Source organism: Coccinella septempunctata, chromosome 1, assembly GCF_907165205.1.
Source record: "Coccinella septempunctata chromosome 1, icCocSept1.1, whole genome shotgun sequence".
Classification (NCBI taxonomy): Eukaryota; Metazoa; Arthropoda; class Insecta; order Coleoptera; family Coccinellidae; genus Coccinella; species Coccinella septempunctata.
This window is the reverse complement of record NC_058189.1, coordinates 11,142,005-11,168,453: the sequence shown is the minus strand read 5'-3', so window position 1 is coordinate 11,168,453 and position 26,449 is coordinate 11,142,005. Positions and strand designations below refer to the sequence as shown.

Sequence of the window (26,449 nt, the reverse complement as noted above, 5' to 3'; positions counted from 1 at the left end):
GAGGTGAGTTATCTGAATCCTAGGGTGAGGTTATAGGGAAGAGAGTGCGATTCTATGGAATTTCTAGGATGGACTGCTGAAGAGGTCCATCCAGAATGATGAGAGTAGCGCAGCCAAAAAGCAGCTGATAATTCCCAAGAGTCGAGTGCCAGATATGTATGCATAAGATGCGCTTCTCGGTATAAAAAAAAAGAAGGTGACAGAGCGTTTTTACTGGGTCAACTGCAATAAGGAAGATGTCAAGGACTGGTGCCAGATATGCAGATTATGTGCTTCATCGAATGGCCCCAGGAGAAATCGTAGAGCGCCAATGAAGCAGTATAACGTAGGCGGTCCTCTGGAACGTGTCGCCATCGATATTGCAGACCCATTCCAAGAAACATGTGATGGGAATAAGTACATACTGGTGTCGATGGACTATTTCACCAAATGGGTTGAGACTTTTATGCCATTCCAAACCAAGAGGCCTCGACAGTGGCGGATGTACTGATCGAAGAGATGTTTATATAGACAGTTTGGTGTGCCACTCGAGCTACATTCCGATCAAGGACGGAACTTTGAGTCCAGCCTGTTCCAGAATGTATATGCGAATCGTTCGGAATCAAGAAGATGAGGACAATGGCGCTTTCACCCACAGTCAATTGAAATGGTCGAAAGAGCGAATCGAGCTGTAGGAAAATATCTAACTAAAGTGGTCTCTGATTATCAAAGAGACTGGGCAGGTACAAAATAATCTATTCACCATGGCCTACAGACAAGTCGGTACAATAATCGACAGGAGGGACACCAGCACCAGTGTAATGTTCGGTCGAGGAATAAGGAATAAGGTTGCCTTGTGACCTGGAGTGTGGATGTAAGCCCAGAATGGTGATAGCTGGTGAGGACCACGTGAGCATCTTGAAGGGTAGGTTACACTACATCAATGAGAAAGTCCAACAGAACCTCCTAATAACGGGTGACCGAATGAAGACTCGGTATGATAGCAAAGCCACCTATGCTCTTCATACAACAGTGTAATCCCGGGAAAGCCCTCAGGCTAGCTGATGGCCGGCTTTACCTTTTCTGTCTGGTAACCAAGAGATTCTCTGATAGTAAACCTAGCTAATAAAAGAGATGTGGGATACCTTGTTGAACCTGAGGGGTGAACTCGCAAAGTTGAAGGTGAAGAAGCTAGCTGTGCCAAAGTTGGGCTGTTGTCTCTAGATCAAGTCAACTGGAGAATCGTTCGAAACATGCTGAAAGACATTTTCAATAGAATGGGAAGATACTGGTATACCTTATAGCATTCAGACGGCAAAGGAGAAGACTGTGGAATGCTATTTCGAACAACAAGGGTGCTTCAGAGAGGCAGATGCTTGTAGGTTCAGTCTCACCAACCCCATGAAAAAACATCTAGGGAAAACCCATTTCGAGAAGTAAATTTTTTGAGATACCAGTAATAGTCTTGAGTATTCATATAAATCAGTAGAGTTAAGGGTGTTGAGTACTTTATGGGTAGCAATAAGGTCATGTAGATCAAATACTCGCCACGCTGGTTGGTCTGCATGCTAAAAATGGAATCTTATATCTTTATATCTTCTATTAAGTATTTAATTCTATATGAGCAGAGTAGATCAACGGAGTCAACTCCGTTCGAGATGTATTCATCTTCTTCTAGTAGATTATTGCAGTGTCAATAAAACAACATTACGATTCCAGTTGTCGAAAACCGACAATCTTTTTATTAAAAAATAGTACACAGTAGGTATGTATAGATAAAAGACGTAGACCAGAAGGGCACAAGTTAAAACGATAAAAATGCTAAAGACGTTAGCTGACCAAGGTGATCAGCTGCGTCCATATATCTGGCTCTCTTCATCTATCTTGCAATTTGGTGTCCTTTTCTGTGTCTCCGTTACTCAGCCGTCCCAAAAAGGAGTATTCTCGGGAATTGGGTAGACCGCTGACCACGCAGACGCTCAGCGCGGAACGGTTCAAGTTCATGGAAGAGGCGTCCAGCCACTCGTTGCTCTCCGGATCATAATACTCAACGTAATTTATCGTTGTTGAACCTGACAGCAAGAGATCTAGAGATGGTTATCAATTAACTTACTTAGCTAAATATGCGAGATGGTGGAGAAGCATGGCATAAAACAGAGATGGATTAAACAGAAGCGCTTATTTGTCCCACCAAACCTGCCCAAAAGCAACAGAATTTGCAAACAGGTGAGATGGAGTTGTTCCACCAGGGCTAGGAGCTTTAGCAAAGGAGGTGCAATAGTGGAGTGAAAGGAAGATATGCTGCATGCCGTGCAGTAAACTTAAATAATTCACTTCTCATCTGCTAACTCGACTGACCCGTGGAAGTATATCTTCCGCATTTCCTATGACATAGGGGCGCGAAGACCGAGGAGAGTTGTGAAAATTTTTACCTCAACTCACATATATCTCAGTCCAGAAGCATTTTACATATTTAATTTAATTTGAATACTACATCAATCTACAGCCTAAAGCTGCATTCACAATCAATTCGCGGGCCGAAGTGCACTTCGGCACGAAATTTACCATTCGCAATAATCTTGGAACCAAATACTCAAATGAATCAAAAATGTAACTGATCAAAACATAAGCATCAGCATCATCTATAGCCGGCACGAAATTCCTTGCCGAAGTGATAGTTTGCAACTTGCAAGAAATTTTGTCTTGAATTTCATTGTGAATGGTAACGGAGAACGCCATCTGCTAAGCTTCCGTGCCGAAGTGCACTTCGGCCCGTGAATTGATTGTGGATGTAGCTTTAGCCAGTTACAGATTGGGAAAAAACAAAATTACAAATAACACAAAAAATTTCATTATAAATCAAGAAAATAAGATATACAATAGATAAATGACAAGACAGTTCCTCACAAGAATTGTGATCCCAATAACACAGCCCTTCTAACATCCAATTGAGAACTGTTAAAAATATCTAGAACATGTTGAAAATTGCAAAAATCATGGCATATTCTGAACATTGGCGAAAACCGAAGCACGTTAGTTCGTGGAAACGGAAGAAACATATATCACATAACATATATCAGTTATGGATCAATGTGGCCAATCTTTATTCTATCGGAAATAATCCAGAATTGATTAGATCATCAAGGAAGGGTACCCACCCCAAAGTAGGTTCTGTACCCCCCGGGTATCCACACCAGCAGGGTATCGTACTAAGAGTAGGGGTGGAACTGAAACTGTTTCTTAGGACGGGTGGAACTGGATGCTGAGGTTCCAAGATAACGGAGTGCTGTCTTACCTATGGTTTTTGGACGGTTTGATGGAAACTCACGTCGTGAACTTGTACATAAAAGGAAAACTCTATCCTGAAGTAGCGTGAAAAGAAAAGAAAAGTAAATTATTCTCTATAAAATGAATGTTTAACGGCACTGGCTAGGTGTTTGCTTTGAGCTCATTGAATGTGTTATAAGAAATTGAAGATTTAAGTTATGTGGGTGTATATAGAGGAGTCCTATTTTTTCAATAGATTTAATTGTTAATGTTCGGGAGTTTCATTTTAACTTTCTTCCCAGAAAAGTATAGATTATAACATCAAACCCTGGTCTTCACGCGACGGGTCGAAAACACATTTCCGCTTTCAGAGGGTAATAAATTTTGTACTTTAACATCTTCCCCTTGTCCAGTGGAAAGCCGTTCTTCCATTGATCAAGATACACGGTTTATTATTATACAATTACGTCAGACGTATTATGAGATCGCAGCCAAATGAAAACAACCAGATAAATAGACCATAAATAGGAAAGTTGTGTCAAGCTGTCACAACTCACGTAGGTGCAGAAAATCGTGATCCAGCCAAAAAAATAATTCGTGATTTCAAAATGAGATGTCAATACAAATAAACATTATTAGGCCAGTGAACTTAAAAGACTGAAACATATAAGAACAAATATAATAACAATCCAAACATAATATGTAAAGATATGTGAGCTATCGAAATTTTGGTGAAAAATATCTTTTTAGAATTTTTTTGTACTAAAGTCGTATATTCACAACCGCTTTCCGTCAACTGCTAGCGAGTATTGAGTAAAATAGACTCACAAACAACAATCGCGCGTTGTGAACAGGTCAATAGTAATTAATACCTATAACTACAAATAACTGACAAATAAACTGCAACACCCAGAAGGAGCTGTTTGAATTTCAAAAAACAACGCGGACAAACTATACACCCCTCAACACGTCTTGGCATTGATGCAAGAAGATGGTCTATTTCTTCTTGAGGGATACTATCCCAAGTATCTATAATTCATGTCTCAGAGCCACCAAAGTCCGTGGGGGCTCGGGTGAATTTCCAAGCCTTCTACCCATGACGTCCCAAACATGATCTATGGACGAAAGATCGAGGGATCTGGGCGGCCATGGCAAAAGATTCACATGGGTCGCTTCAAAAAAGTTTAAACTAACTCTGGCAACAGGAGGTCGAGCATTATCTTGCTGAAATATTAGATTGTCGAGCTAGTTAAGGTAAGGTAGAACATATGATTCCACTATTTCTTGAAGGTAACGCAGCGCTGTCATGTTACCGCGAATAAAGACTAAAGGTGACCTTCCACGTGCAATAGCACCCGATACTATAACGCCTACTGTCCGGTGTACAAGACGCTCAACATCAAAATGAGGTTTACGTCTTTCTCCTCGACGTCTTCTTACCCTTCTTTGGTCATCATGTGCACCCAGGGAGAATCGAGATGAGAGACCTGATGCCATTCCATATTCCAATGTTGTCGTTCTCTGCACCACTGTAATCGTGGCTGTCTTTCCTCAACCGTACGAGGTAACACAAGATGGGGTCGATAATGCTGCAGTCCAAAAGACTTTATAAAGCCGCGTACACATCTGAGCAAAACAGCCGAATGAGCACATCGCGCCGAATGAGCATTCAGATGTGGACGGACAAAACACACCGCACCGAACGCGCTCATGTTGCGCGGAGCCGATCCGCAATTTGTCGGTCCATCAAAGAATATTCGTGCTCAGTGTGGACGGGTTTAGTTGACAACTTTTCCTCGAACCGAACGCACACATTTAAATATAGAAGAAACGTGTTTGAATTTAATAAATTAGTATGAAAAGCGCCCAATTTTGTCGCCCTCACTCTGAATGTCGTGCAAAAAAAAGTGCTGTTGAGGCTACGGTCTCGGCTTCTTTGTAGATATAATTGTGAAGACCATCTAGTACGCCGTCGTTTCTTCTTCTTTAGCAACTCGTACAGAATTATGAAAGAGGCACTAGCACAACCCAAGTTTTCCATCCTTAGAACACAGAATAATTCCTTTTTTCTAAGTTTCTATCGTTCGCGTTCGTAAGCACTGAACTGACACATCCGTTGGAGCGGCTCCGAACACATGCTCATGCTGTTCGTGCGTCGGAAAGAAAAATTGTCCGCATAAACGCTCATTCGGTGCGGCGTGCTCATTCGGCTATTTTGCTCAGATGTATACGCGCCTAAAGAAAATTCGTTCTCAGTGTGGACGGGTTTAGTTGACATCTTTTCCTCGAACCGAACGCGCACATTTAAATATGAATTTCTCGCAAGAAACGTGTTTGAATTTAATAAAATAGTATGAAAACCGCCCAATTTTGTAGCCCTCACTTTGAATGTCGTGCAATAAAAAAGTGCTGTTGAGGCTGCGGTCTCGACTTCTTTGTAGATATAATTGTGAAGACCATCTAGTACGCCGTCGTCTCTTCTTCTTTAGCAACTCGTACAGAATTATGAAAGAGGCACTAGCACAACCCAAGTTTTCCATCCTTAGAACATAGAATGATTCCTTTTTTTTAAGTTTCCAGTTCGTAAGCACTGAACTGACACATCCGTTGGAGCGGCTCCGAACATATGCTCAGGCTGTTCGTGCGTCGGAAAGAAAAATTGTCCGCATAAACGCTCATTCGGTGCGGCGTGCTCATTCGGCTATTTTGCTGAGATGTATACGCGCCTTAAGGCGGTAAACCGTTCAGACAGTTACAGGATGGTCTTGTTCTCCTAACCACTCATCAGTCAAATATCGAGTTGTCGCAAATCGGTCTCTAATGGCCATACATAAGTCTTAGACGCCGATCTTGAACTTCATTTGTGCCCCTTCGACGTCGGGTGCCTACTCTTTTTCGATTTTGTGCATTATCAAACCACGCTCGACAACATCTTATAACAGTAGTTGTATTTCTGTTCGTACGGTTAGCGATTTTTCGAAATGACAACCCCGCCTCCCGTAGAAAAATAATTCGACCTCTTTCAAATTCACTTAGCTGGCGATAAATCCTGCGTACACGTACTCTAGGCATTTTAACAACAACTAAACATTGACTTTGGATCTCCTCTAACAGCTGGTTTGTTGTAAAATTTAAAAAATTTGCAAAAAACGACTACAAAATATTTATGTAACAAAAAATATCTATGTTTTACAAAAAAAAAAATACGAAACGTTCAAATATTCATTAGATATCGTCCAACTTAGTTTTGAGACTTGAATTTTTGTTATTTTCATGGAATGTAATGTTCACAATGAGAAAACTGGAAGACGTGGATGATATCTTATGTTCAAAAAAGATTAATCAAATAAAAGAAAAACTATACTCCGAAACTGATTTAATTCGATAAAACAGTTTGTGAAATAGAACTAAAATATTTTTATGGTTTTCAACAGCCTGTATCTGTATTACTATATGCTCGAGTGGTTAGGTTAGGTTACGTTAGGTTAGGTTGCCTGTATCTGTAACACATTATGCTCGAGTGGTTAGAAGTTTTTCCAATCACTGATGGTTTGGACGATGATGTCATACTGAATTGGCTCCTAATGTTGAGTTAAGAGGAGTTTTATGCCACAGGACTTTCTCGTCATCCGTATAAAGCGTAAAGGGGGTTAAGACTATCACAATGTGGGGTGTTGCCAGAACACTTGAACGATAAGTAGAATTTACGAATATTACAATAGTTTCCACATTGGTCAAAAAGGTGGCAGCCCTTGAAGAACGTCTTTTCTCAATTTCACCAGAATACGAATTGTAGCCAATGGCGAGACTTTTCGAGGAATTTGTTCATGTGGAAATTCATAAAAGAGATCATTTTACCTCGGAAAGTTATTGACATGAATGAATATTATTTGTTCTTCAATGAAAAAAATTTGTATTTTCTTTTCCGTTCGACGAATAAAAAAATTTCTGACTTTCCGAGATGACGAACTGATTGAATTGAATTATAATGAAAAGCCCATATAAATTAGTAGTTTCTGACGGAAGATATTCATTTTCTCTTTTTGAACTGACCACTAACGGCCGTTTTCAATAATCCTATCTATCCATTGTTTCAGTTAGTGAAGACAGAAAATGCATGAGATTTCGTTTCTATGATCTATCTGTAGATATATTTTAGTATGCTTACCAATGGTAACCAATCGTCAGTAAGTGAAACGATGGATAGATAGGTTTATTGGAAACGGCCGTAAAACGGTGCAGACCCCTTTTAATAAAATACTTTATGTATGGTGCGAATGCAGAAACAGCCTTAATATCAAGAGAGAAGATTTGAAAAAAGGAAGCATTGATAATGCCAACGAATATGCCAAGCCGAAGAATAGAAGTAACTTTCAAAATTTTCGACACTTACCATTAAAACCTCCAATTATATAAATGAAGTCATCCATGGTGATTGTTGCGAAATTACTTCTTGGTGTCATCATTTCCGTGATTTCAGTCCATCTTGTATCAGATTCTGGCATGAATTTTTCCCCTGTCGTTAGCCTTGTATAACCGTTAAATCCACCTATAGCGTAAAGAGCATTTTTGAAGGCCACCAGACTAACTCCCGATCTTGCTGAAGACATGTGGGGTATATATGACCATTGACTCGTAGAGATATCGAACATTTCTGCAGAACACATCACTTCTTGGCCATTGAAACCACCAACAATATAGATCTGAAACATTAAAGAATAGTTATAAAATATTCAAAGTTGGTACTGATGCTCTTAAATAGCAATAGTTTTTCGTACTATCTTTGTTGAGGTTTCTGATTGCTTATTAATTAATGATCTAAAAATTTTTTCTTCGCCAATAAAATTTTTTTATGTTCCTGCTACATGGTGATTGCTCGAAACTGTGCACTCTGAATTTCTGGTATTTTTATGGTATGTAGTGGTTACAATTAAAAAACTGGAAAGAGTGGAATTTTCTGTTGAATTATATGTACAGGTTAAAGACTCACCTTGTATGATAACGATAAGACATAACAGTTGATAGTTGGGAGCATCCAATAATCAACTAGTATTAAATAATGAATAATATAATAATATATTGAAAATAAATAATATTAAATAATATATAGTACGAATGCTCTCCTTGGTTAGAACTCGAATAGGTTAATCTCATTCAATTTCAGTCCGCAAAAGTAGTAAACTCAGAAACGAATGGTTGTAATAACTACGTCACTAATAAAATTACCGTGAGTACTGAAAAAAAATCTTTCACTGCCAATTCTTAACTCACCTTAGAATTAAGTACAGCAGCACTAGCATCCGATCTTTGCTTCAGCATAGAGGGTATCAACTCCCATTGGTTTTTGTCCGGGCTGTACCTCTCTACCGTGTTCATCCTAACTCTACCATTATATCCTCCTAAAGCGTATATCCTTTCATCATGCATAACAACACTGACGTAACACCTGGAAATTATTTTTTGCAGATTCCAAAATTGCTGCTTCTTACAATTTATTTATAACTAGTAAGCCCATAGATCTACTTTGTAGGTAGATTTAGCTTTAGAGGCCTATTCGCCTTATATTATAAATATCTAGTCCAAAAACGTTATTCTAACATCAAGTTGCAGGAAAGTCCGTTAAAAACTAATACTCCATCAAAATGTTAATGGTCCATTTTTCCCTTCAAAAATGGCAGTTTGAAATTTTGATGAGACATCTAATTATGATGGACTTTCCTGAAACTGGGCTTAAGAGATTTACGGCTTAATTGCATCAAATTTTTCGGAATGCAAGATTGCGAGGGTCGTAGGCCCGAGCTACAGACGAAAGGCGAATCAGCCTGTACGTTTACTTAAAATCGAGTGATATCGAGTCACAAAATTAAATCATTTTCTATCGATGATCAGAGAAAATTTGATGGACTTTGACAATCAATGTCAGTTTGTAATTTATAGGTTAACGTCAGTTTTGACGATAGTATCAAAGAGTATCAACAAGAGTATTCACTCCATCATTTTGGCCGGTTGCGTTTCAATGCCCTTGAATGTTCCTTGGTTTAGTGGAGGGACGAAAACGAAAGCAGATGTTCGCAAGTCCCAATCTGATTGGTCGCCCAGATTCTCGTTTGACTGTAGTGAATCTGAGCGCAGTATTGCTGGCGCGTAGCGTCTCCCCACTTCAAGGTTGAAATTCCATGCATTCGATCTTCCCTTGTAAATCGGCGAAGTGAAACCTCTTGTTGTTACTCTTTGATAGTATCTTGGCAGCGATCACAGAACAGGGTGCTGCAAATCGATCTGATGGCGAATCGCGAGGGCCGAAATCCCGAACTACGGACAAAAGGCGAATAGCGAATGCAGAAGGCCCGAGTTACAGACGAAAGACGAATCACTCTGTAAAGGTGATTCTATCTAAAAGGTACATCTATGAGCTTACTAGTATTGATTAATCATGTAGTTGAAAGTCCTTGCGTAAAGTGTTTACAAGCACAGCTGAAAGTCTATTTTTGCACCCCAACATGCTTGGGGCGAACACCATAGGCTTACTACCAGATTGATTCCTTATCACACTGTTCTTGTCATTTTTAAAGACAAAGCAATTTCCAACTATTTTTATATTTTATTATTCAACATTGAAGACAATCATTTCGTTCAGTTTTACGCGATATGAATTTTGAAGATGCACTCCCAAAAATATAGGTGGGATTTGAAAATCATTTTAACACGTTGACTGTCCCATGCATCACATATGATGCATACAGATTTTCTTATGTGATTCATTTAAGGTTCAAGATAATTAAAATCAATATAACATAAACAGAATAAACTTAAATTAAATGTTCTAAGTGGCCTCCTCCGACTTCTATGCCTTTTCTAATTTTTTATATAAAGGACTTTCGAGCTTCGAAGGAAATATTATTCTGTCCTCTTAGGAAAAATTCAGCTTTAACGCCCTCTACATTTTTCCACAGCAATATTTTATTGAGGTATAATTCCCTAATAGCACACAACGTCCATGGGACGTACAATTCATGTCCATTTAACGTCGGAACGTCCATGGACTTGATTTGTATGTCCTTTGGACGTCCGTTTCCGGACAGTTTTAGGACGTCCACGATATATATCCATTGTTAGTCCGATTTATGTACAATGTCCGTATCGGATATCCATGGGATGATCGTGATGGACATAATACGGACTATATGACATATGTCCGTATCATATAGTTCCAAAATAGTCCCTGACCGACTAAATACAGGCAATGTCAAAAATATGTCATTACTGGATATCCATTAGGTGTCCGTGATGAACATAGTACGGACCATATAACTTATACATATATATTACATGGTCCGTATAACGTCCATCACGTACACCTAGTGGATACCCGGTAGGGACATCTTTTGAATGTCCATACCGGATATTCACTAGGGACACTAGGAGTCCGTAATGGACGTAATATGGACCAAATTACATATACACATTACATGGTCTGTATAACTTCCATCACGGATACCTATACCGGATATCCACTATAGTGGGACATCTTTCGAATGTCCATACCGGATATTCACTGGGAGTCGGTAATATGGACCAAATAATACATACATGTATATCAATGAACGCCAAAATTTATTATTATGTTTCACTAAACTCCATTTTTCCGCTTTGTAGTACATGAATATCTTAAGAATATTATATTATGTATATCGTTATGATGAACGAAGACTAAATACTTGAGTAATTACTATTATAAAATAATCTATGTTTGAGTTTAAGACTTTAGTTTTTATTATATGGTATTTCTGTATTATCTTTATACGTCCCTGGGATGTCCATAGAACGTCCATTGTACCAGAAATGGACGTCCCATGGATGTCCGTAATGTCCGAAGAGGGCGTCCTATGGATGTCCATAGGACTACTTTGTGCTATCAGGGTTGGTCCTATCGCCATTTTTCGGTTCAAACAATCTGCCCTTAGCCAATGTCCCAATAGTAATGAATCACCCTGTATAACACATAACTACGATTTCGTTTTCACCAAACGTTTAGATCCAATACTATAGCTATCACTTCGTGGTGAATTCTGGATTATTTTCGATTAAACAGATCGCAAATGAATAAACGAAAAGCTGTATTGTTTTCCTTCCTACAGTTCTCAATTTTAATGTGAATTGAAAGTAATTGGGAATAACACTGTCTATATCTACACGTGTTTCGTGACACTCCGATGGTAACAACGGCAAAGTCTAAAAGTGTCTACAGATTACTCTGACGTGACGTGGGAACACGTCATAATGCGCATGATAAAAAAATCTAACATACGATTCTGCGCGGGAACGTTCAAATTGTTCGGACGCTTCTGGTCCCACGTCACGTCAGAGAAATCTGTAGGCACTTTTACCTTATGGTCTCCCTCATTCCTCATTTCTAGTGGGCTATTTTGTGGCACACGATTGTGATTCGTGCTTATATGGACGATAATCTTACCTGGGATAATACATACAAGCACATTCGCTCCATTCGTGCGTTACTGGATTAAAACACCTCATCGTGTTGAAGTACTCGTTTCCATCGAATCCGCCGACCATGTATATCAGCCCTCTCAACGAACATAGTCCATGATACGCCCTCGGAACCGAATCCGTATCGGTCGAGAGTAACCATCTATCAGCCCTTATGTCGTAGATTTCGATAAAATTCGTGGGACTGCCTGCGCTCCAACCTCCTATCGCGAATAGTATTTCGTATGGTATCCTAGGCCGAAAAGAATAATTGTCACAACTGGTCGTCGTTTCTTCCATCAAATACTGATGAATCAGCTGTTGAGCCTCGGTCATGTACTGTTTGCATTCCTGCGAAAATGAACCATCAAGAAGATTACCTATGTGGATGTGTTTATAGGTTTCGGAATCTATGGATAACGAAATTATGAAATAAGAAGATATTCTGTTAATAAGATAGAAACAATAAAATTCGGAAAAATGTTAATAACATGTAATTCGTAATTGGTGTTGCTAAAACCGACAACATCCTTAGGAGCCTTGGCCGTAACCTCGTGAGTATACAGTACAGGTTTTCCCATATGAATGGTTGTAAGGCGAGCCAGCTCTAGACATACCATGATTACCATGGGTTCAGCTGTTTCTGCTTCTGATCCACACTCTACAAATCTCATCTGCTGACATTCCCATACGGTACAAATGATATTTGTGAAATGTGAAAATCATCACGAATTTCTTTGACTGAGTAAGTCCAGGATTGTTTCTCCAGAGGGTTATTCTGTTGTTGAACTCCCACAGAAACGTTCAGGTTCAGCAGGTGTTCTTCTTCTTCTAAGTGTGTTGCCTCACTGCGTTGAACTTGGGTCTAGTGACCCATTGTTCATCCGCTTGTAGTTGGAGAGACTCAAACCCTGAGACACGCTGACAAAAACGCCACAAGTCTTCAGAGAGGAGTCTCTATCACCGTAGGAATTGTGGGTGTTGTGTTTCCTAGGTGTGTCATCCTTAACTCTTCAAGGTTGCCGCAGAATATGAAGAATATGTTCAACCGTTTCATCAGTGCTCCTGCACCAGCGGCACTGGGAAAAGATAGCAGTCCCATTCTATTTAAGTGTTTATCAAACAAATGGCCAGTCATTGCTCCAGTCACTAGACTCAGTTGTTTCCTAACAAGAGCCAAGAGTTTTTTGACCTCAGGTATAGAGGACGAGAAGCCTCGACTGCCTGAGACCACTTCTCATGCTCCTTTCAGAGTCTAGCCATCTATTAAAGAAGTTCTTGACAGATGTACGACAGATGGGCAGCGCCGGTCCCAGACCAACAAAAGCTGAGCGGCTTCCCTCTTAGCAAGTATGTCTGCCTTCTCGTTTCCCGGAAGTCCTGCGTGCGCCGGACACCAGATAACTTTCATAATGTTATCGTAGCCTAGCTCCAGCCAGCAGGTGTTAACCTTGATGCCCTTTTTGCAAGTTTACTACTTTTTCATTTCCTTCAACACCACAATGCCCTGGTACCCATATTAGAGTCTCTGGCCAGATGTTTTAGGGTATTACGGCTCTCCACTCAGCAGAGATCCCTGGCAGTGTGATTCCAGGGACCTCAGCGTGGCCTCTGGCTGTCCGTGGTGATATAGAGATGCACCCTTTTGAGGTTCATTTTAAGATACTCCGCATACGTAAACAGCCAGTGTCTCGATCTGTAAAATAGAGTGTTCATTTCCCAGGGCTTTAGAGACGGTCAGTTTAGGTCCATATGCTTATGCCGGTGCCTGTCGCTGATTTTGATGCATCAGTAAACTATGTGGATGACTTTTTGTCTAGAAGATCTACGAAACATATTGCACTAGGACGATCAGCTATGGCCCCGTTTCGAAATCGAAGATGATTGGCAAAACATCCGATGGTTTGGGCAAGAGGTTTGAGTCCAGTTGATTCAAATATCCTCATATGTCCAACCCAGTTTCCGGGTAGGAGATTTTTATTACTTTCAGCAAGCTGCATTTCCTCACAGGTGTAGGGGAAGCAGATGAAGTATGGCCTCAAGCTCTGCTATAGGAGCAGTGCGCGTAGCTCCCATAAACCCAACACAGGCCAGCTTTTGCGTATGGTGAACTCTTCGGTTTTTGTCCATCAGGCTAGAGATGCATAGATGACAATGGGGCGTAGGTACTACCCCTGTGTATAGCCACAGTACCATTTCTGGTTTAATGCCTCATGTCTTTCCAAAGAGTCTTCTGCAAGCCCTCATGGCAGCCGTGGCTCTGGAAAGAGTCTAATCTATGTGTTTCCTCCAGTTGAATTGGATAAAAAAGTCTAGAATAAAATTAATATTTCTTTAACCAATAACTCAATATGAAAACGATGAAACCCCTCAATTGTTGACCTTTTCTGGCAATAGAAGAGTATTATTAGTAAAATCTACGTCGGTGCTGAATCGGAGTTGGCAATGTTCTATGTTCAAAAGTTGAATGGGGCTGCGACTATGTAGTTGGAGAAAGATATTCAATTCAATTTAAAAAATTAAGTACAATCGGAAATCACTTGATGCATTCCAGAGTTTTCATTTAGAGCTATTGGTTGAAGAAATATTAATTTAATTCCAGAATTATGCCAAAAACTGTATTTATAAACGGCAAGAAGATTTTTTGTTTCGAAGCTCTCCATTAGCTCTGGATTTCGTCTTTATAATGTCAATTCGATAAAATGCTAAATTCAGATTTTGGAGTCGCCAGTGGTAGCCTACTACACTACTACTCATGAAATAATAAATACAGTGGTTTTTTATGGCCTCCTATAAAGAAAACTGTATCAGGAAATACAAGGTAGGTACAACTACGCAGGCGAACAAGTCCGGCTTCCTCAAGAGCAGTTTTGAGAAAACAAGAGTGCACATGGGGGTGGGTATCGAAGCATTAGTTAGCTGTATTCGGGTTCGGCTTTCGGACAGTCCGAGAATGGTTCTAGAACTGCGCAGAGGATTCAATACTAGGGCGCAACAGTTTTGCGCAGTGCTAGAACAATTCTAGGACTGTTAGAAAGCCGAAACCGAATACAGCCGTTATTGTGTTTGTTGAATTCGTATTTTAACGTTTTTGTAAACGAGACTACCGAGGAATCGCTTACCGGATCTTTCTGTATCAACGACCACTTAGACATTTTAGAAATTTGCTTCATCTCCAAATTATGTAACCTCATACACTTCAGTAGCTCCAACAGATGTACCCTTCTCTTCATTGGCATGAAGTTAACCCATTTCTTTATGGCGTCAAAAACTATTTCCTCCGATTTGATATTCAGTTCGTCGTCCTTGAGAATTTCCGACAGTTCCGAAATGGTGAGATTGACAAACTCGCAACTTTCTGACAGTAAATCCACGAAGTGATGCCGAACGTAAGATTTCCCGCGCTCCATTAGTTTTGTACAGAAGTACTGACCGGCGAAATGAAGAATTCCCAAGCAGTTTGCAGGACACATCTCATCTGGAACATACCGAAATTATTAGCAAAAATTTCCACTTGATATATGTAGAATCCACGCTTTGTGGAAAGGGATTTTATCAAAACTAACTGAGTACAGTTTCTTCATTTCATCTTTGAATACTTTTTGAACTTTTAAGGTTGAAGCGTGCTAGTTTTAAATCGGACTATGTGTTTTATTGAACGGTGGATCTGCTTCTAAAATTGCCAACTTAGCTGAACATAAAAAATGATGGCATCAATTATGCCGTGAACTGAACGTGTTCCCACCTTCTCAATTCTTACAAGCATGTTGTCCGCATTAGGCAGACCAGACCAAAAAATTGTTTTTTTTATTGAAGAATCACTGTTCATTTATGTTATTTACTTCCCTAGGTGAAATGATTTTTTCAACGAACTTCCAAATTAAAAAATTTCTCGAAAAGTATTGGCATTGGCTAAAATTCGAAACCTGCTGAAATTGAGAGAAGATGTTCGTAATGTGGTTCCATTTTTGACGGAAGTGGAAACTATTGTACACTGCGCAAAAAAATTAACGCACATTATGGAAATCTCAAATTTATTCTACAACTGAAGGTGTTCTCAATGATAATTATTTTTATCAGAATTATGCATGCATAAGTTATCCACTTTCAGCGGTTTTCTTCAATACAGATGTTTTTTTTCCAGCAGGAATTGAATAAAATGATATTATCAGATTTTGAATGTATTAGCTCCATTCTAAAATCAGTTGTTCTCGATCAATTCTAGTGATCAATGGTTTTTCTTTCGTTTGATTTTCTACACTCGATCGCTATGCAACGCGAAACACGCAATTTGATCCAAGAGGAATGTGCCCAAGCGGTAGTTTTGCGAGCCGAAGGGTGGACATACACAAGAATTGCAGGAAGGTTTGGAGTTTCCCATTCAAGTGTGTCCAGAATGTTGCAGAGATTCAGGGAGACAGGTATGAATGTCCGAAGACCAGGACAGGGTAGACCACGGGTAACAACTGCCATTCAAGAACGTTACTTGAGAGTTTCTTCGTTGAGACAACGGTTTGCAACCGCTCGCCTCCTCCAAATTCAGCTTGAGCAAACTCATGAAGTGCAAATTAGCACTCAGACAATAAGAAATCGCCTCAGAGAATATGATTTAAGGCCTCGTGTCGCGTCAAGAGGCCCAGCTCTTACCCCAGCCCATCGAAGGGCGCGTTTGGATTTTGCGAGAGAGCATATCCATTGGGAAGAGGCCGATTGGGAAAGAGTTCTCTTCACAGACGAGTCTAGATTCTGCCTCCACCATTGTGATCGACGTTCCCTTGTATACAGACGTCCACATGAAAAATATGCTCAGAGCAATTTCCTGAATACTACTGGTTTCGGGGGAGGATCGATTATGGTATGGGGTGGAATATCTTTGACTGCTCGCACAGACCTAGTGGTCGTTGATAATGGAGCTATGAATGCTGATAAGTATATAAGGAACATTCTTGAAGAGCATGTAGTGCCATTTGCCCCATACATTGGTAAAAATTTCATTTTTATGGACGATAATGCCAGACCCCATCGTGCGCGCATCGTTCAGGAGTACCTTGAAGAGGTTGAAGTCTCTCGAATGGAATGGCCAGCAAGAAGTTCAGATCTCAATCCGATTGAGCAGGTTTGGGACAACCTCAATAGAAGGCGGAAAAGTTCAGAAAATCATCCAGCTACTCTTAATGACTTAGGAATCCAACTCGGAGAAATCTGGGAAGGATTAGATCAGAATATTTTAAGATCACTCATTTTGAGTATGAACCGTCGGTCGTTGCCGAGCTGTAATTAACCCAAGGGGTGGAAATACCAAGTATTAAATCACTTATCAGCATTTCAGTATTTTGAAAATTGTTCATTTCTCTTCTTTCACATAAGATTCGGTGAAATCCTGAATTTTTCTTCCATTTAATGTATCTTGTTTCGTTCGAAACCTTCCCGAGAGAACATAAAAAATAAGTTATAAAGTCAATGTAGAGTTAACTTCCATTCAAATTGAGATTTTCAGAATGTGCGTTAATTTTTTTGCGCAGTGTATTATACGATTCTACTTATTGTTCAAGTCTTCTGGCAACACCCCATTCTGGTAGTCCTAACCCCCTTACAGCTAATACGGATGGCGAGAAAGCCCCGAAAGCTGGAAAGTTTTCGGTACCGAGTATACGAAGAATTACTTGTTGCTAAAAAAATTATTCTTATTTTCAATCCAACACTATATTCGTTTCAAAAAGTTGTAAATATCAGAAGGAAATATTGAGATTATATATGCACTTTTTTTATACTTACCTAATAAAAATTTACAACATAATTGTACAACACCGAGAATTTCATATTGATCAGCGAATCGCAGCAGGCTTTCTACATTCTGTTCGTTGATGTTACACTTTCCAGAATATGCAAAATCCAAGAGGGTTTCTAGTATTGCAGTAGGAATTGTGGTATTTGCCTGAGTATTCTCCTCTTTGTCCCTGTTTATGGAGTTCGTGAAAAGAGCCTGCACTGCGAAAAGAAGTGGTAGTTACATGTTGAAAAAGAGTTGAAAAATATTTTCTCTACTGTGTGTATTGTTGTTCTCAGGAGTGGAAGATCACAAGAACCAACCAAACGTTCTTAATTAGGCTAATGTTTCTGATTTGAAGAATGACAGCGGGAAGCATGATGAATATAAACATATTAAATTTCTAACAAAACACAAGTAGATATATTCTGTCTCGGCAATGAATCTTGTTTTTGTATTTCGATCGAAGGTTATTGTGTTTTATTATTAATTGTTTATATCAGAACGGATTTACCAACTCACTGACAACCGAAATTTTAAAAATCGAAAAATTGGAGTATCGAGCCATCATCAAGTACCAGTATTTAAAAGGGTTAAGAGGTAAGCAGATTTACGAATATATGCTTAATACCCTTGGTGATGAATGTCCTTCGTAGGCGACAGTGAAAAACTGGACTGCAAACTTCAAAAGAGGTAAATTTTCCATTGAAGATGATGACCGATCGGGAAGGCCAGTTTCTGTGTCAGTCCCCGAAAATATCGATGCAGTTCATGACATGATTTTATCAGACCGTCGAATTGGGCTAAATCGGATATCTGAAGCACTGTATATTTCATACGAACGCGTTCATCATATAGTTCACGTCAGTTTGGACATGAGAAAAATTGGTGCAAAATGGATCCCCAAATGTTTGGATGTTGACCAAAAGCGTGCAAGGGTAGAAGCATCGCGTTCGATCTGTGATCGATTTGAAAACGATGTAGACTTCATAAACCGAATTGTTACTATGGATGGGACTTGGAAAAATTTCTACGATCCAGAAACAAAGCGACAATCGATGGAATGGCGACACTTCTCCAAGACCTAAGAAGTTTCGTGTCCAAAAATCTGCTGGAAAAGTTCTTGCTTCAGTTTTTCGGGATTGCCATGGAGTAATCATGATTGATTTTTTGTATAAGGGTAGAACAATAAACGGAGATTACTATTCGACAAGACTGACCACTCCACGGGACAAAATCAAAGAGAAAAGGGGCGGAAAGCTATCCAAAGGTGTTGTTTTCGCAGGACAACGCCCCTGCACACAAATCTCATGTTGGCATGCAAAAAATTCGTGATTTGGGGTTTGAATTACTAGAACACCCCCTTTATGCACCAGATTTGGCTCCATCTGACTATCATCTCTTTCCTCAACTGAAAAAGAGTTTAAATGGTCGTAAATTTTCTTCCAACGAGGAGGTAATAAAAGCTGTGGAGGTCTGGTTTGCAGAGCAAGAGGAAACATTTTTTTTAAAGGTCTAGAGACGTTTCAGGTTCGCTGTAATAAATGTATCCAATTAACAGGAGAATATGTTAAGAAATAAAATATTTTGATATTGAAATTTTTTTTGCTTCTATAGTAGGCTAAGAAGTTTTCAATATATCCTCGTATTTGTATCGTTGCAGCCTTGAGTAAAGACAAATAATATCCGAAAAGTTGGCAAAGTTGCGTAGCTGTTTTAGAATAAAAGTAAACACTTTTTCAAATATTTAATATTTCAAATTCCTGGTATCAGGAATTTTATGGCCGGTGAAGTAGTGGTTCGTTATGTACGACGCTGAGAGCAATATTATAATTGCAGTGCTGCTTTTGTTATTTTGTCTCAAACACGCAAAAAAAGAGGGATGGTTGGTGGATGATAAATAATGGTAAATAATAATCGAATTACTTCAGATGCATAACATCCGCAGATAATTAAATCAATGAAAGTTACGATCTAAATCGAACTAACAAACTACCATCGCACGAAATATTACCAGGAAATTCATTTCGTCGACAAAGCGTAGATGCTGACCATGGTATCGGTCTAATTTGACTTCGTCAGAACAACAAAACTCCTTCGTCAACGAAACTAAATGAATTGTAGGCTCCTTTTATTCAATGTCAGTAGCGGATATGATGTATAAATACATTGTAGCGACACCTGACAGAGAAACGGGAACCAACCCAATTCAATTTCCTAACTCTCAGAGCGAAGATAGCTGTATGCAGTGTATGCATCATATCCATCTAAGTACTCTTTGTCGACGAAATGAAATTTCTGGTAATACTTCGAGCGATGGTTTGTTAGTTCGATTTAGATCGTAACATTCGTTGATTTAATTATCTGCGGATGTTGTCCATCTGAATTAATTCGTTTAGTATCGAGAGGGTAAAAGAGTAGCACTCGCTAGTAGTTAGGGCAGGTAATGGAACAGCTGGCATTTGAAAATTGTTGGTAAGTTGGTGTATAGTGAAGTACAAAATAACTTGAGAAAGCGATTGGTCCGCATTTTTGTGGAATGCGGCGTAAAGATTGAAAATGCATATACTGCTTCATTATGATATATTACTTGAAATTAAAATACTCAGAACACAGATAAATGGGGCAGAGGTAGTTAGCAGTGTCGCTCAATGTGCGGATACTGCAATTTTACTACAAAGCGCGTCGCCGCTAGGTGTTCTACTACCTGACTTCACGAGTAGTACCGTAAAACGGGGTTACTTTGAACCACGTGGCTACTTTGAACAAAAAATAAATTTCGTTATATTGACTCATATTGAAATAATCATTAGGCTTAGCGACATCTAGTTTTCACCACTCAATTCGTCACACATTTAAGAATGGTATGGCCACACTGGTATGAAACTTATTTGTATGAAGTAGGTAATCTCGGCATTTCATTTCTAATCTAAAAAAGTAACGTTCGAAAAGGTGTGCAAACTTCTGTTGCTGCAGCCGTAAGTATTTACACTAAATGTTCACAAAATATATTTGCTACAACAATACATTTTCATAGCAGAGCTATATTGAAACAATTTGAAATATTACAACTTACTTTTTTTGTATGAATTTTTTATTACAACAATGAGGTTAGACATCGTTTTCGGGGTTACTTTGAACCGTGTTCAATGAAGCCCTAGTACGTGATCAATGAAGCCCCAGTTACGAATTAGCTCTATTATTATCTTGCAGAAAATGGTCCGCTCTTATAAAAGAAAAATTGGAGCAAGAAAATATGCCAACTTTACACCAGAAGCCTTAGAGAAAGCTCTAAGTGAAATCAAACAAGAAGTCTTTGCGTGAAGCGTCCAGAACATATGTTAGTTCCTTTCATTTTTTATTATGTTAGAATTCTGTTGTTGATAATAAAATACCTCATTTTATGTAAATTGTGTATTTCTGTTGAATAAATTTTTTTTTCTTCCGAAAACAAGAAGTTTCTAGTTTTGAAGTGTTCAAAGAAACCTTATCTGTGGAGTTACATCGAAATTGCATGGTTTCATTATATGCTTTCAAAGTAACCCCGACTGCGGGGTTACTTTGAACAGCCACAAATTAATTAAAAAAAAAATGTTATTGATCGTTTTGAGCTCTCATTTTTTTGTCATTAGAAAGGTCGAACTGACGCCCGTAACATATATTTTTTTGGAATTTTTCATTCACTGCCTTACTGAAGATATATAGATTCAAAACAAAAAACCGTTCAAAGTAACCCCATTTTACGGTAGCTAATTTATGTTCACCTTCAATACTTAATTATATTAGATCCTTTCGTTTGCATAGGAAGTGTAGCACTTTTCTACACTCGGTGTAATTTACACTTGATTTTAGTATTCGTTTGCTCATTGGATTTACATTAGTGTAGAGGAGGTGACGTTTATCCACACCTAGTTGAAAGGAGGTATAATATTGGTGTTCTGTGGTGTGAAATGCAAAATTTGATGTTATGTAGATTACACTACACCAAAAGAAACAGACGAAAGGACCTATTATCTTGAACCATTTCAAAAATTTTGACGATTTTTGTCAACAGCTAGCATTTTTTCTGCGATGGAGAACGTGCCAATATTGAATGAAGTTCTATCAATTCCAAACGTTCTTCATCGGAGAAAAATGCTATGTTGCTCTGATGAGGTCAAATGAAACAGGAAAACATGGTCAGCATCTGCTTTTCTTCGATGGAGCGTACTCCATTTGGGGCCTTGACGATGGCAAATTGGCTAGTTTAGCTATTATTATTGTACCGCTGGCATCATTTCTGCCGTGATCTGAACGTGTTCCCAGACTTCTCAATTCGTCACACGTCTCTTGTTCACAAAGCGAATCGGCGTACTGAATTAGAGAAAATATTTAAATATGGGACATATAATATATGCTATTGTCTTCGTCTTGGTTTCTAACTGGAGGGGATTGAATCGGACACCGTTTCATATTGGGTGGCGCTCTGGGTAAATGTATAGTACCCAGTAGCACGTGCCAATATTGAATAAAGTTGCATCAAATCCAAACGTTCTCCATCGGAGAATAATGCTATGTTGCTCTGATGAGGTCAAATGAGACCGAATCCATGGTCAGCATCTGCTTTTCTTCGATGGATCGTACTCCATTTGGGGGCTTGACGATAGCAAATTGGCTAGTTCAATTCAGATCGTAACACTTGTTGATATTCATATCGGCGGGTGGTATGCATCTGAATTTATCCTTATTAATTTACTGAATGTTTGAATCTATAACACTCCTATTGATTAACGGAAACTGATTAGATACCCTACAAGGTGGAAATTTTGGCGTGAACATGAGAAACCTCTGAAAAGATGGAGAGGTGTCTGATAATCAAACAACAGAATATATTTCAATCAGCGTATCACTGAAGCATGTGGAAGGAGAAATAGAAATTTTAATTACTGTGATAATCTATTCAAGTGAATCCCAAATGAACCAACGTATAAATATGAGTCATTCTCGTTTTAGTGGCGGTTAAAGAAGGGGTGACAAATAAATGAGTTGAAAAATACTGATGCACATACACATGAGCCCAAAACTAAATTGGAAGGAATATTCATTTATATAATTCAGAAATATCGAAAAAGTAAGAATTAGCGGAAGACAAACTGAAATATTTAAATAATGTAATCAAAGTCGAAGAGGATTATATATACTCTTGAAAACAGCCAAAACACTGTAGGATTGTTATGATACTAGGAGCCTCAAGAAATTAATTCTCATATCATCGAACTTTATGTGAAAAGGATAAGAATATTTTGAGTACATGGTCTGACTGAACAAGACTCTTTTTAATAGTGATTCAAGTGAAATTGACTTTTACGTTGAGATGAAAATCTTGAGTTCAGATCGAGGTCTGGTTACTTAAGTATTTTCTCACTCACTCGATCGCTATGCAACGCGAAACACGCAATTTGACCCAAGAGGAATGTGCCCAAGCGGTAGTTTTGCGAGAAGAAGGGTGGACATACACAAGAATTGCAGAAAGGTTTGGAGTTTCCCATACAAGTGTGTCCAGAATGTTGCAGCGATTCAGGGAGACAGGTATGAATGTCCGAAGACCAGGACAGGGTAGACCACGGGTAACAACTGCCATTCAATTAAGAACGTTACTTGAGAGTTTCTTCGTTGAGACAACGGTTTGCAACCGCTCGCCTCCTTCAAATTCAGCTTGAGCAAACTCATGAGGTGCAAATTAGCACTCAGACAATAAGAAATCGCCTCAGAGAATATGATTTAAGGCCTCGTGTCGCGACAAGAGGCTCAGCTCTTACCCCAGCCCATCGAAGGGCGCGTTTGGATTTTGCGAGAGAGCATATCCATTGGGAAGAGGCCGATTGCGAAAGAGTTCTCTTCACAGATGAGTCTAGATTCTGCCTCTACCATTGTGATCGACGTTCTCTTGTATACAGACGTCCACGTGAAAGATATGCTCAGTGCAATTTCCTGAATACTACTGGTTTCGGGGGAGGATCGATTATGGTATGGGGTGGAATATCTTTGACTGCTCGCACAGACCTAGTGGTCGTTGATAATGGAGCTACGAATGCTGATAAGTATATAAGGAACATTCTTGAAGAGCATGTAGTGCCATTTGCCACATACATTGTTGAAAATTTCATTTTTATGAACGATAATGCCAGACCCCATTGTGCGCGCCTCGTTCAGGAGTACCTTGAAGAGGTTGAAGTCTCTCGAATGGAATGGCCAGCAAGAAGTCCAGATCTCAATCCGATTGAGCAGGTTTGGGACACCCTCAATAGAAGGCTGAGAAGTTTAGAAAATCATCCAGCTACTCTTAATGACTTAGGAATCCAACTCGGAGAAATCTGGGAAGGATTAGATCAGAACATTTTAAGATCACTCATTTTGAGTATGAACAGTCGTTGCCGAGCTGTAATTAACGCAAGGGGTGGAAATACCAAGTATTAAATCACTTATCAGCATTTCAGTATTTTGAAAATTGTTCATTTCTCTTCTTTCACATAAGATTCGGTGAAATCCTGAATTTTTCTTCCATTTAATGTGTCTTTTTTCGTTCAAAATCTCCCCGAGAGAACATAAAAAATAAGTTATAAAGTCAATGTAGAGTTAACTTTCATTAAAATTGAGATTTTCAGAATGTGCGTTAATTTTTTTGCGCAGTGTATATCGAAATAGGGGTAGAGTCTTGTTCACTTTTTTTATTTCGGTGCATGTGTCAAAAAAACGTCTATCTTAGGATTAATGCTTTTGAAAATCCAAAAGTGAATGTGTCTTGTTAAATCAATATCAATTCGCGGTTGGACAGAACAGGATGATTAGTTTTGGACTAGTCCCTACAAATTATTTAGAATAATGCGAAGATTACTTGAAGAACTTGAGGCATTCGCAATTTCCAGTTCAACATCAATATTTCCTATTCGTTGCTATAAATTTCGCCGAAATCCGTACCTATTAATTTCAAAGTTAAGTTGAATTCATACCTTAAAATATGGACTCACAGCAGACAATATGGCCCTGTGAATCCGGAATTCCTTGCCACTCGCACATCGAACGATACCATCGCACAACTGATTATTATTTCTCAATTCTTCCCAAACTCTGGGGAATTCTAATTCACCGGTTTGTGGCAGAACACAAACGCATTTCTTCAGTTTCCTTCGTCTTCTGGATATTTTGTTGCATTTGCCAGATGAACCATAATAATTGATCTTGAGAAGTTTCATGGATACGTCCATATCGAATCTAGACCTTTTTTTGAGTACTTCAGTTAGAGGCTGGTCAACAACAAATAGTTCATATAAAGGAAATCAATTTTCTTTTTGACGTTCAATTTCGATGTCTACTTTATTTCAAGGCTTGTTTCAACTGAAGTGTCATTCATGCTTATGACATTTCGGAATGTCCGCTGAATGAAAAGCTCGTTGTCAGGATTTCACATGAATAACGCAATAATTAAATTAATAAATAATTGAACCAGTAGGACAATATTCATCGTTTTGGTACTGGCGTTAAAAAAAACGAAATCAAAATACGATCAAATTTAGAAAATGGATTATGGATGCCCCCCTCCCTTAAACTTTTTTGTGGCTCTGTGTAAAAAAAGATTTCTGATTTAAAATGAAATTTTCAAGTAGGTACCTGTTTCAATTCATACAGGTTGTTGTTATTTATCTCAACTAATTAACTTAATTTTTCATTTGATCTTTTCATTTTTCTGAATATACTTGGTAAAATGAATAGTTTCGAAAAATTTAAGGGATGACTTCTTATTAAAAAAAAAGTGGGTGTTTTTTTTTTGTGCACCCCCTGTTTAGATGCATCTCGCTGCCTCCTAAGGATGGTACCCGAAAAACAATTCTTATTTTTTTCTTACAAACTAGGAAACTGGCAGAAATGAAACTGTGCAGATCTTATACAGGGTGTTCTACAAGCTCTATGACAAACTTTGACAGAAGGTAGCCTTGCTTCCTTCGAACATTTTTTTCCTATGAACGTAGGTCTGATTCGTTTTCGTTTAGGATTTATAAGCATTTGAAAATTTTTTTTTCATGTTTTGATTTAGTAGGCCGTCAGAAAATATCGGTTTTGACACTTGTTTCACTAAGGATGGTATCAACAATAAACATGTATGGGCACTGCAGAATCCATATAGCATTAGACAAAGACGATTTCAGCAACGTTTCAGTGTGGAATTTTTAAAAACGATTTGATGCCAGTACATGTTATAAATGATCGTTTGAATTCAGATTTGTATGCAAATTTTTTGAAGCACAAACTTTTTGACTTCATTGTTAACTTAGAGCTCAATATTGTTTGGAATATGTGGTATCAGCACGATGGTGCACTACCACATAGAGGGAGACAAGTAGTCAGTTGGCTAAATAAATGGATAAGTCAAGGGGGACCAAAACAATGGCCATCGCGTTCGCCTGATCTAAATCCCTTAGATTTTTATTTGGGAACGTAAGAAGCATCAGCTTGTTTATCATGTTGATATCCAATCTCATCAACAATTACTTGATAGAATTCAAGATGCAGCAAACAAAATACGAAACGACCCGTGTGATCCGCTGGGTAACGGCATCTTAAGTTCGTCAATGTAAAGCTTGCATTCAAGCCGAAGGTGGACATTTTGAACAATTTTTATAGTCTCAAAATTTCCTTTCATTATTATGATTTGAACATAAAAATATGATTTTTAAAATGCTTGTATCTTCTAAACAAAAACGAATCGGATATATGTTCAAAGGAAAAAAAATGTTCAGAATAATCACAGCTACCATCAGTCAAAGTTTGTCATAGAGCTTGTAGAACAAAGCGTTTTTTTATATGATGACCATAAAAGCTCTATAAAGCTGGAAACACAAAACTGTCACCCCGGAAAAATAGTTGTTTACAAAGCCTCCTTGAATTTAGGAAACAGAATCATATCTATGTCTT

At 38.7% G+C, this 26,449-nt stretch overlaps 1 protein-coding gene across 4 annotated transcripts; it reads right to left on the bottom strand.

The window, feature by feature from the left end:
- Positions 1–1,690: 1,690 nt before the first annotated feature.
- On the bottom strand, positions 1,691–24,898 carry LOC123321710 (kelch-like protein 10). Of its 4 annotated transcripts, none has more exons than XM_044909454.1 (7): positions 24,508–24,898; positions 17,509–17,716; positions 14,856–15,211; positions 11,720–12,084; positions 8,518–8,692; positions 7,640–7,949; positions 1,691–2,066 (listed from the first exon to the last, which is right to left on the bottom strand). In XM_044909454.1, the coding sequence occupies exons 1-7, from the start codon at positions 24,742–24,744 to the stop codon at positions 1,855–1,857; spliced, it is 1,863 nt and encodes a 620-aa protein (XP_044765389.1). In that variant the 5' UTR covers positions 24,745–24,898; the 3' UTR covers positions 1,691–1,854. The 4 variants fall into 4 exon arrangements, with proteins under 4 accessions (XP_044765389.1, XP_044765381.1, XP_044765386.1 ...); XM_044909446.1 differs by having other exon boundaries at positions 24,490–24,897; XM_044909451.1 differs by having other exon boundaries at positions 1,691–2,051; positions 24,490–24,897.
- Positions 24,899–26,449: the final 1,551 nt, after the last annotated feature.

Bases quoted from the DNA above. Each gene is read 5' to 3' on its own strand.
- LOC123321710 (XM_044909446.1), bottom strand. From the start codon at position 24,744: ATGGACGTATCCATGAAACTTCTCAAGATCAATTATTATGGTTCATCT. The intron at 15,212-17,508 runs GTAAGTATAAAA...GGTATGTTCCAG, and splicing joins ATGTTGTAAATTTTTATTAG to ATGAGATGTGTCCTGCAAAC. The intron at 12,085-14,855 runs GTAAGCGATTCC...TCATTTTCGCAG, and splicing joins CGTTGATACAGAAAGATCCG to GAATGCAAACAGTACATGAC.